Raw genomic sequence first — 12,015 nt, forward strand, 5'->3', positions numbered from 1 at the left:
ACCTTGAAGTCAGTGAAAGCCACAAATAGGAAAACAAGGCAGGAATATGACCTTTGCAGGGTAATAAAAACATGGGCAAAATTAATTGGAGGCCTGTTTTCTCTTTGATCTCCTGCTTTCACGAGCTCTAGAAAAAGGCAACAGCATCTTGAGCCAATTGCTGATTTCAGCCAAATTGCTAAAATTTGAAGCAGCCTGGCTTATATTGCTTGACTTACTCTAGATTTACCCTAGTATTACTGAAACTATATGCAGCCCTGCTAATAATTGAGGTAAATTGCTAAGTATTGGACTGGACCGGGGCCGTTCTTGGCAAGTTCATAACACTTGGTCAGCTACATTCAGTATTTAAGAACACAGGTGAGTGGAGGCTGTGTTAGATAGGAACATTTGGGAAGTGTTAGTGAAATAAGAGTGCTACATGGTGTGTAAGTCTGGCAGAAACCAGTTGTTCTCAACGCTAGCCTTAGAAGAAGGGAGTAGTAGTAGATGATTATAAAAGGCCTATTGCTCTCCTGAGATGTATTTGTTGTGAGTACGCGTGTGTTTTAAATATGATTTATCACTTCAGAAAGGCACAGCTATTTTAGACATATTTGCTCTCACATGTAATTTTCAAGTATTTTTGTTTTTACATCGTGTTGAATTTGTAGAGGGGGAAAGGTGATAAAGGGGAGGCTTACAAATGTTATTGACAGATCAGTATGCTAGAACAACTATGCAAAACATTTCGGAAAGATTACAATGATCCGGTTATTGTTGTGCTTGTAGCTGAGCGTACAGAGTACCAATTTTGTGTTCACTAATGGAAATGGACAATAACTGGTTGCAGATGTTGTGAAAGTAGCTTGTTATGCAGAATTACTTCGCTGTTGTTAGTGTTTAGCTGTATGGGGTGCTCAACACTGTATATACAAACACATGGGCAAGGTCATTGCCTTGAAGACAAAGGTGCCTGTTACTTATGATATGACATAGAATGTTTATTTGGGAGGGAAAGTGCCTGTATGAAATCAGATGAGAACAGGAGGATTTTCACATTAAAGTGAAACCAGAATGAGAATGATGTCAGTGGAACTTCTCTGTGCTATAAATAAGTGTTATATTCATCGTTATGAGTGTGATAATACATTCATGAAGATTAAAAGCAGATGCTGACCATCAAATATCTGTCATATTACAAATGACTAAAATAAAGACGAAAAAAGCTTTTGCATTTTACTAATTGATAAAGGAAATTGATATGGCAATGCTAATTGCAGTAACATTGCAGTTTGTATTATTTGCATCTTAATGGAGAGTATTAGTACGTATTTGAAATGGCATATGTGAATGCAATACCATGAAAAAAAAATGAGTCCATGTTGGGGGGAGAGGAGGGGAGGGGGCACAGAAGTGGTATTTCCACAGCTGTGTTTCAAGAAGACATTAAACCTCACTGGCAGAGCTTGTCATTCTGACTCAGGAAGGTTTTTAAGTGGGTGCTCAGATAATGTGTCTCCAGACAGGGAGTTTGTTCAGGGTGTCTCCAGCATGACCTCTTAAAAGCTGTAAGCAAAACACCTATTTATTTACTGCCTCAATTAGGAATGCTTACTAGAAAAAGGATGAGTGGCGAGGAGTCAAACTGTGGATGTACTCATAGTTTTCTATCCTGTGCAGGCCTACCGGTGCACAAGGTGTTGTATGAATAAAGGAGGGGCTTTGTGCTAGGGCAAGCACTATACAAAAATGAATATAGTTTAATTTTCCAGACTTGAACAACAGAGATCAAGTTTGAAAAGCTGTTGATCTGTGAAGGAATACAGTAGAGGGTATACAACAAGTGTCATTTATTAGTATTGATAAGGATGACTTAAAAATCTTGGGAAGTAGCTTTTGTATCTGTAAAGGAGGATGTAATTGTAGGTGGGGTAAAGTCAAAGAGATAAAGTTAAAATTTCACATTTCGTTTTTTATTTGAAGACAGTTATTTTATTCTTTGCATAGAGTACTGATCCAAGCATAAGAGGCTTTTAACGTATATATTTTTTCCATCTAACAAAAATAATAATAATACTGATGGATCTAGATAGGTCAAAGATTTTCTTGATCAGGCTGTGAGCAGGTTTTTTTATTTCTGAAAACTAATCCAGACTAAAAACGTATTTATGATGCACATCCTCTTAACCATAAGCACATATGTTACTGATGGACAGCTATTCCCAGCTGGAATCCTGCCTGCAAACACTCTCTAGATTAATCTACAATGACAAAATTAGTGCACAGGTATTTTTAAGAATCATAGAATAGTTCAGGTTGGAAGGGACCTCTGAGGTCATCTTGTCAAACTCCCCTGCTTGAGCAGGGCCACCTAGAGCCAGTTGCCCAGGACCATGTCCAGGCAACTTTTGAATATCTCCAAGGATGGCAGCTCCACAACTTCCCTGGGCATCCTGTGCCAGTGCTTGGTCACTCTTACAGTAAGAAAAAAGTGTTTCCTGATGTTCAGAGGGAACCTGCTGTGTTTTAGTTTGTGCCCATTGCCTCTGGTCCAGTCATTAGGAACCACTGAAAAGAGCCTGGCTCCGTCCTCTTTGCACCCTCCCTTCCGGTATTTATATGCATTGGTAACATCCTCCTGGAGTCTTCCCTTCTGCAGAAGAAACAGTCCCAGCACTCCAGATGTGGCCTCACCAGGGCTGAGTAGAGGGGAAGGAATTTATTATTATTATTATTATTATTTTCCCTTCCTTTTCTGTCCTATCACTTCCCTCGACCTGCTGGCGATACTTTGCCTAATGCAGCCCAAATTACCATTAGCCTTTCTTGCCCCAGGGATATGTGGCTGGCTCCTGTTCAGCTTGGTGTCTGCCAGGACCCCCAGGTCCGTTTCTGCAAAGCTGCTTTCTCGCAGGTGATCCCAGCATGCACTGGTGTGTGCAGGACTTGCACTTCTCCTTGTGAAAGTCCTTGAGGTTCCTGCTGGTCCATGTCTCCAGCCTCTTTAGGTCTCTCTACAAAATGCAGATGTGTTTGTGCTTTAGAAAACTGCACCTTTCTGCATTTGAGAAGTGGTTATTTTGGTTTGTAGGTTTCACCAATACAGTGCCATGGCTCATTACAAGTCAATGGAAAGAATTCTATAACTTCTGTTGGGTTGGGAGTTTACTGTTGATCAGCTAATTTCTAGGTTAATGGCTATGAATGACACGTTATCTATTCATAACCGGATGGTGTGTTTGACAGCAAAGGGTACAAGAATAAATTCCTCTTTGTTAACACTGGGAGAGCGCAGTCAGAGAGCGCCATACAAATGCTAGAAAGGTGGACGGGGCTCCGCTGACTTTCTGGAAGCTTGACTAAAAAGATTTTCATAAAGATAAAGAACAAGGTTGTTCCTAGAGTGACAGCTAAGGATGCTATTTAGAACTTTCTCCTGAAAGGTAGATCAATAACAGCTAAAACAAGAGGGGAAAAAACCCCCAAACAACAACAAAAAACCCCAAATAACCTTATTGGAAATCTTGCTATTGTTTTCCAAAGCTGATCATCTGAGATGAGCTGTTTGTGGTTCAGATTTTCACAGCGTGTCACCGATTAGGCTTATAGCCAATTTTTTTTAATGTACTTACCTTTGTAATTACAAGAAATTTAATTATGCTGTTGTAAATATTTGACTCCAGATCTCATTCTTTGTGCATTGTATGTCACAGTCAGAGCCTGACCTGTTTATTCCAGAAGAATGTCTTTTTGACATCTATTTCTGTCCACATTCTCTGACTACATATGTGAATTGAGTATAAAAATTTAGTAATTTTTCTAAGGATGCCTGAAGCAATAATTCTGAAGTGTGAACTATTCTTAGCTCAATGGATAAAATCTGAATCTGAAGATCTGTACTAGTTTATAACAAATCGATTTCAATCCAAAGAATACTCAACATGGAAACATTTTAATTGTTTTAAAACTTAATTACAAGTATGTTCGATTTGTTTTCCCAAGATGCAAATTCTGCAGAAAATGGGAAACTTGGGGAAATAAAATCTTACTGTCATTGAGTTAATAGAATTCTCCATTTGTGGGTTTTTTATCTCCTTATGATTCACTACAGAAAGTGTGAGCTTGGATTGACTCATCCTGATCACTGATTTGACTTTCATACGATTACTTGATTTTTTTGCAGTCTTTTTGACCAGATTTATTGTCAGTCAATGCTTTTTGTCCATATGTTGACATACTGTACCCTTTTGGCTGCAATTGCCTTGTCTGAGCTTGAATAGGCGATGAGTTATAGCCAGAGCTTTTCCAGCTGGTAGTTTGATAACATGATAGTAAATGATGGCTCGGTGTGTCTGGCTCTTTTATCACCTTTGCTGCTGCAGTTGCACAGGCAACTATGGGGGATTCCTCCTTTTCATTTACGGAAGTGAGATCAGAAGGAGACCTAATGCCTCCATTAACTTCACTGTTCTTGTGAGGGCGCTTGCTTCAATGACTCATGCTGTTTGTGATACTGTAGGGGGATGGTTTTTTTTTTTTAAAAAAAAAGAAAAACTGATTCCTGTAGGTTTTTTAAATTTTATTTTTCATGACAGTGACTGATGCAACTAGCCAGTAAAGACAATGGGGAAGCAAAAAAAATGGCTTGGCCCTGCTTAGCCTTAAGATTGCAATCTCAAGGGCAGTGACCAGCAGTGATTGTAGAACGGTCAGTTTTGCTTTCCCTAGGTTGGCTGCGCTGCTCATGTGTAAGCCCTGCTAGCTGCCGGGCACCTTGTGCATCATTGGCACCTTGTAGACTCTGCAAGCATTTCTGCATTCATAACTGTGTGTGGGAGCTTGATGCTGAGAGCTAATTCTGGAGCCTGAAGTGACACAGCTTGAACTAGTGTGGTGTGGCTGCTGGGGTTTATTACCAGTAAGGAATTTTACCTGTACTGGTTCTGGCACCTGAGCTAGTCTTTTGACATGCTGTGGCACAGTGCCTTGTGGATATGAAAGGAAGCTTCTGACTAGCGTGGGTGTCTGCTGTATAGGGGTGTTTGTTCGTCCAGAGTAAACACATAGGTATTGTCAATACCCTCTGTTCAAAGTCACACACCTGATCCCTCAGATAATAAGAAAGGTGGCTTTAATAACATACTTTGTCTTTTTTTGGTATTAGTTTTCCTCTGCTTTCTTAGCTCTAGGTGTGTTTGCATCATATTTTTAAACTTACCTCTGCCACCATGATAGCTAGAAAATGTAATTTATTTCTTTGAAGAAAGCAGAAATTCTCATTCCATCTTTTGACTCCACTGTCGGAGGCATTGTGAAAAACATTTTGGGAGGCGTGGGGACTAGATTCATGTTAAAAAGGTGTATTGGCAATAGAGCAGGCTGCCTGCTTTCTTAGGGGAGTTTGACAGTCCTTTGATTGGAAAATGGGCTTACTCAGGTGTGGGCAGTCCTGTGGGGTAGTTACTGTAGCTCCTGTTGAGCAAAAATCCTGGTTGTTAATCTCTGCTCCGCTTGCCAGTTCACAGTGATGGCAGAGCTGCAGAAGGGATGCTGAAGAAGTAAGTTATGGTATGGGGAAGGGTGGAGGGGGGATGAGGGAAAAGAGGAAACTACTTTGGGAAAAGTTGTTAAGAAACAACTCACTGAAGAGCAGGACAGCTGTTTGGTCTGGAGATATGGTGAAGTATATTTCCTGGATGGGAAGAAGATAGGGTAAAATTTGGTGTAAAATCTCCTCAGAAATGTTCTGTCTATTTTAGAAAATTTCTACCAGTAACTAGACATGCACAGTCTTACTCTAAATCTGGTAGAATTCAAAATCATAGAAATATCTTGACCTTGATTTTGATTACCTTTATATGGATACATCCGAATGGGATTTCTGCTTTGCCGTTCCTTTGGAAGACCTACTTTTTGGAAATAAGGTGATCAGTAATTCTAAAGAACAGACACTTTTAATTGGGCACAGCGGGACAATGTGACACTTGAAAATGTTGGTGTGTTTGCTTGAGTTGGGTAACTTACCAGTAAGTTATGTAGAATATGAAATAAGATGAGTTAAACTCGGACTTGAATAAAGCAGGAAGACTGCCTTTAAGAAAAACCTGAAGTGAAATTCTTTCATTCCTTCAAATGTTTGGAAGGAAAACAACTATACTTGGAGACAATGTATTTGGAAAAATTACTGTAGAATTTTGAGCTTAAGTGACTCTCCCCCCTCCTCTCCCCCTTCTTTTCTTTCTTCTTTTCTTTCTTCTTTTCTTTCTTCTTTTCTTTCTTCTTTTCTTTCTTCTTTTCTTTCTTCTTTTCTTTCTTCTTTTCTTTCTTCTTTTCTTTCTTCTTTTCTTTCTTCTTTTCTTTCTTCTTTTCTTTCTTCTTTTCTTTCTTCTTTTCTTTCTTCTTTTCCTTCTTTTCTTTTATTTGCTTTTCTTTCTTCTTTTCTTTCTTCTTTTCTTTCTTCTTTTCTTTCTTCTTTTCTTTCTTCTTTTCTTTCTTCTTTTCTTTCTTCTTTTCTTTCTTCTTTTCTTTCTTCTTTTCTTTTCTGGCCATAGAAACGTCCAAATAGATGACTTCAGTTTCAATGTTATGGTGTAACGAATGAATTTAACTTGCTGCCTGCTACTTTACCAGTGTTGTTACTAGAGATTGCCGGAGATAGAGATTGAAAATTATGTGATCCTCGCCATTGTACAGGTTTTCATCAATGTCATTTTTTTTTAAAATGTTGTTTACTTTCAGAATGGAGTTTTAGTGAAAGTAACAGAGACTTGTCCGCCATTGAACTGCTCAGAAAAAGATCACGTTCTTCCAGAGAACCAATGTTGCAGTGTTTGTAGAGGTAAGCCAGAGACTATGCATGCTTGGAAGGAATATAAGTTGGTGATTCAACAGGGGGATACACTGGAAAGAGCAATTCCTTTTTAATGAGATATTAGGTACCTCTATAAACCTGAGTCTATAATTAGCCTTCATGTAAAACCAGTCTGTGATATTCCTTTGGGTAGAAGACTTACCAGATACAAAGCTGTAATTGCTCTGAATTAGAGGGGAGGGAGAGAGAAAAGGAAGAGTTGGGGGAGAAAGGGCCCAATATCTCTTTAGAATTCCCATTATGAAGAAGTTATGTTTGAAAAAGAGATATTTTATGTTGCTTAAACTTTCAACTGTACTGAACGTACAGGGTTTGGAAAAAAATTTGTTAAGATGTCTATTTTAAAATCACAATAATAAAGTTAAGATTGCTGTATTTGGAGGTTGATTTAGATCTGAATTCTCTCAGGACTCATTTATCAATTGAGCTGGATAATTATAGCATAAAAATGAAAAAATAGCTCTAGAGCCCAGAACCCCATTTTTCCTCCTTGCAGTGGAGTGTTGAGAGGCAGGTTCCTCTTGCTTGTTCCCATTCAGCCCTAGTGAATCCTGGCTGCATACTGGACCACGCTGAACAAGCCATAGTTGAAACGTTAGTTGAGGAAATTCCCTTAAATGAGGAAAATGCAGGTACTGCAAAGCTAGAGAACTTGAACAAACTTTCTTCTTAAAGCATGTTGTAATCAGTGAGCTGTTGGGTGAAAGGTGTTAGAATAATAATTTCCTCTGCATGTCTGTATTATACCTCTGTTCCACACCTCTCCATTGGTGCTGAGTCTCAGCTGAGCTTAAGGGGAGCCTGGTCTCTCTGAGCAAGGCTTGCGTGTCAGCCTTGAGTGATGCACCTCAGAAATTTCAAGCAAGAGGTGTGCCAAAGGAGCGTTAGACATTTCCAGGCTTACGTGGTTATTCGGGCTTGCCAGGCTACTTGTCTTGTCTGTTTGTAAATTCCTCCAGTGTCACTGTAGATGCCAATGAAGGGGCTCTCAATCTCTCCCCTAGCCAGTAAATATTAATTAATAAATATGCATAGTTAAATATTTACTAAGGCCTTGAACTTGCAAGCATATACGTGTGGTTGCAGGGGCCAGCACGTTTGAGACCGCTTGCTGGATCGTGGTCTAAGAATATACACGTTAATTTTTTTAAACAGTTTCTAGAAACATCTGTAACTATTTAAGCAAGCAGTAAATGTTGCTTCTTTGTCCCTCAGAGGGCTCGATGTCTTAATGGTACTCCTTAACAGATGGCCCAGTTTGATGTAGTGCAGTACTGAAAAAATTATCTTCATTACTTAAAAGCATTGGAAATCTGAAAGCTTCAAAGTTGATGACAGATAAGTTCTGTAATTACTCAGTTCTACATTATTGTTAATGATAGGTACTCTTTTTAGATATTCATCCCCAAACTGGTTTTATTATTTATAAAATAGCATGAATATGTATACTTATGTGATGGTCTCTAGAAGCAGAGGAAGGAATGGTAATTTCACTTCCTATGAATTCTGTTACTTGGTGCTTTCAGATGGATACGTTAAACTTCCACTTCAGTTCTGCTTTAGCTGACTGCTAAAACAGTACCACCTCCTTTTGTGTTTCATCTTCGCTTTCTAAAATTCTTTTGAAAATTATGCTTAAAGATACGATTAATTTTGTCAACTGTACAAAAGCATAAATTGAAGTTATCACTCTTAAATTGCGTTTTATATCTTGAAGTAGAATATATGCAGCTTGACACTTTTGCTTGACTTGCACGCAACCCAAAGTGCTAGTATATAATTTTATCACATGTAGAGTGCTGGTGTTAAAAATGGATATTTATTAAGAATTCCATAGTGGTATAGATTTTATCATGCAAACAGGTGCCCTCTGGTACGGCAAGCAGGTCATAGGTTCTGATCCTGTCTTGTGCCACATGTCCTTTACTGGGAAGGGATAGAGTGCCTCTCTGTTTTGCAATAACGACCTCTTTCAGAGACTATATTCAGCTTTCATTGTCCAAGCAAAAGTAGTGAGGAAGAAATATTGTAGCAAATAGAGTCCAGAGTAATCAGAGGATTTACTGGAAGCCCACGTGGATCACTGGCATGTCATGTGCAAACTTCACATTATCTGTATGATGATACAGGTAATTCTCTGCATTAGCTCTTAGCGAGGCCTTTCGTTAGCCAGCAGGGTGATTAGTAAGCATTTACTAGTAATGTTAAATAGAGAACAATAATTCTATGTAAAGTTTATCAGTGCATACTAGTGACTGGTAAGTTCTGTTTTTGTAGAAGTCTGTGCTTTCTTTAGTATCTAGCTGTGGAAACAGAAAACTTCCACTGAATTTCACGTTCTGTAGAATTACAGAATACCTTTGCTGAATTGGGCAAGGGTAGGAGGTTTGCAGCTTGTGGTTTTCTGGCTGCAGCAAGGGAATTTCCATTTAATAAAAGGATAAATGTGGAGGATCAACAGAAGAAAAAAAAAACCACAGAGAAATATGGAAACTTCGTGATGCTGTGGTATGAGACTGTACCCTCTTCACGGATCTCTGTAATACCTACTACAATAATAGATAAGTGCTAAAATAAAATAAGGTATGCAAGGAAAAAAAAAATCGGTGGTATTTACAGTGATGGAAATTGTGAGTCAGCAAAGGACCGTGTTGAATACTGTAATGTACACAGCTGGTGAGCTTCCTAGATAGTCATTACTGTTTGTAAATGGTTAGAAAAGTAAAGACAGCAAATAATACCTTTTCTTCCTCGGGTTTGCTGCATGAGTTTATAGTGTAGCAAAAGCTAATATATTGCTAAAAGCCAATTTCTAGATTTCAGTAAAATGATTGTATAAAGTGTACAGCAAGGCAGGCGTAGTATGGAAGAACTCTGCTGTACAATGGCAGGTTATTTTTGTGATTTCATGTACCTGAATGCAAAAATGGGCCTCATCAGATCTGTATATATAGGATCTATCCTTGAACGTTATGTGGAGTATACCTAGTTTGGCCCTTCATCTGTGTGCTTTCATATAAATGTCTGCTTAAACTACATGACTACTTTATACTTTTCAGCAGGACAATATGATATTATCAAGCTTTCTTTCTAGGCTTACAGAAATTTTAGTTAATTTTAAAATTTTGCAAAGAATCATTGTGTAATGAAATATATTTTTTACTACTTTTTTTGCAAATAAGTCATTTTTCTTACAGTGTGCCTGCTACGTTTTTTTATAGCCCAGGGACAAATCTAATACAAAAAATAGTGTCATAAAAGTGTTTTATTGTTCCCTTTTAGCTTTTTTTCTCCTTCCCAAAGACAGTGTCTAATTTTGCAAGAGTGGGTTTTTCCTCTTCTGAACGAGCGATTCAAATAAAGTTTCATGAGACAATTTTTATGTTGTTATGCTCCCAATTTTGGTATGTACGAATAGCCTTAACAGCCCAAGCAGCTTCAGCCACGCTCTCCTTAAAAGAGAGTGTGTGAGGAAATGATGAAGCAGTGAGAGCTGTTTGCTTACTGGAGAAAGTAATTTTTATTTGCTATTCTGTACTATGGTTTGGCAGATGGATTTAGATTGACTGCTGGTGCTGGTTAGCAGGAAGTGGAGAATCCTACTGGTGAGCTGAAGGGTGCATTTTACGGTAGGGAACAGCATTTAAATCTAAAAACGGTGCTTCTACCACCCTTACTGGCTTTGCTTTGTTTTAAGGAGGTTTTGGCTCTTTCAATGAGAGAATGAGAAGGGTCTTCAGCTGTGAAACTGAGTTTTGCTTTTCAGAAATCAAACGTTTCTCATTCAAGTGCTGTGAGGTATGAGTTATTTTAAGGTTTTAGTTTTAGTAGGATTTAATGGAGGTTGATAAATATGAGTCAGTTTATTTCTAAACATAGTTATAATGTTACTTAGGATTTAGAAGAGCTTTATATCTGAAGAAAAAAATCTTTATAAGCTTGTTAGGCTGCACAGTTCCATTATTCTAATGCACACAAGTAAGCAGTATGTAATAAGGTCTGCATTGATATAGCAGCTTGAAAGAATTTATGAAGTTACTGTTTTATGTCAGACCACTGAGTTCTGGGACCACAGTCTCTGAAGGCTTAAAAACTGCTGTTCAAAGTGCTTCATGGCTCATGACTCATTAAAAACTGATTCACATCATGAAAGGGCATAATTGCTAGTGCAAATTTTGTGACTCTTCCTGAGTTGTCCCCCAGATTTACTTTACTCATTTCTGTAGTAACTGTGGGGTTAAATCAAAACAATAGTAAAGATTTTGAGGTTGAAATTACCTTGGACCTCTTGAACATTGTTAATGCTATTAATGGAAGCATCGCCAGTGTTCTTTTTAGAAGCCTTCAAAATGTGAACAGTGGATTGCTGAAGGGTAGCTTTTTGAACAGCGAGAGAGCAGAGGTTTTATAGTTTTTTTTGAAGTGAACAGCTAGGGATATTGTAAGAAGTACAGAAAGCATTACAGATGTTACAAGGAAACCCTCGGAAAAATGAGAGGCAAAAATTAGTGTTGTCCATAAAAAATGTGGGAAGAGATATGGGTATAAGGTATATTGATTCCAGCTGTAATCTTGAATGAGTTCTTGCATTATTCAGTCAATAATTAAGCCACATTACCAAAATGTTAGGTACTTAAAAAACTGGATGACAGCACAAAACAGCTTAGCGTGCTGCTCTGGAAAAGCAGATTCTGGGGACTGGAACCTGAAGATGTTGAGAAGCTTGGAAAAATGAGAGCAATGTTCAGGTGTCCCAAAATGGAATAAATGTTTAATTTTAGATAATCTGTGTTGGGACCACTAAGCCCTAGCCAGTTGTATAGTTCCCGCTGCTGCAGAACTGATAGTTTTATGTCTGCTAGCATGAAATCTAATCTTTTTCATAATTGTCTTAGCACATTTATTAATGGTTATTCTACAGTCGGACGAAAGAAGTAGAAAGATACAAATATGTTCTTAAGAAAAATTGGAGCAAACAGTTCAGCAGCCTTGATAAAGGAAGAGAGTAATGTTATCAGAAATGTTTGGAGAAGGAACAGAGGTCATCAGGCCCATCAAAAATCTAAACACACTCTTCAATATTTAATTCCCCTGTTGGTAGTATCTAATTGTATCTTGAATGTCTTGAATGACTTTGAAGGGCTGTTGTGCACATTTATGAC

General features: G+C 38.2%; 1 protein-coding gene across 1 annotated transcript in view; it reads left to right on the forward strand.

Annotated features, from left to right (window-relative positions):
* Window positions 1-12,015, forward strand: part of NELL1 (neural EGFL like 1) — a 288,958-nt gene that overhangs the window by 75,682 nt on the left and 201,261 nt on the right. Inside the window, exon 11 of the mRNA XM_035892643.1 lies at window positions 6,721-6,820. Within this exon, the coding sequence (XP_035748536.1) occupies window positions 6,721-6,820 (100 nt within the window). The remainder of the gene's footprint in view (window positions 1-6,720; window positions 6,821-12,015) is intronic.

The sequence above is a fragment of the Egretta garzetta genome, unplaced genomic scaffold, assembly GCF_000687185.1.
Source record: "Egretta garzetta isolate BGI_Z169 unplaced genomic scaffold, ASM68718v1 scaffold454, whole genome shotgun sequence".
Taxonomy (NCBI): Eukaryota; Metazoa; Chordata; class Aves; order Pelecaniformes; family Ardeidae; genus Egretta; species Egretta garzetta.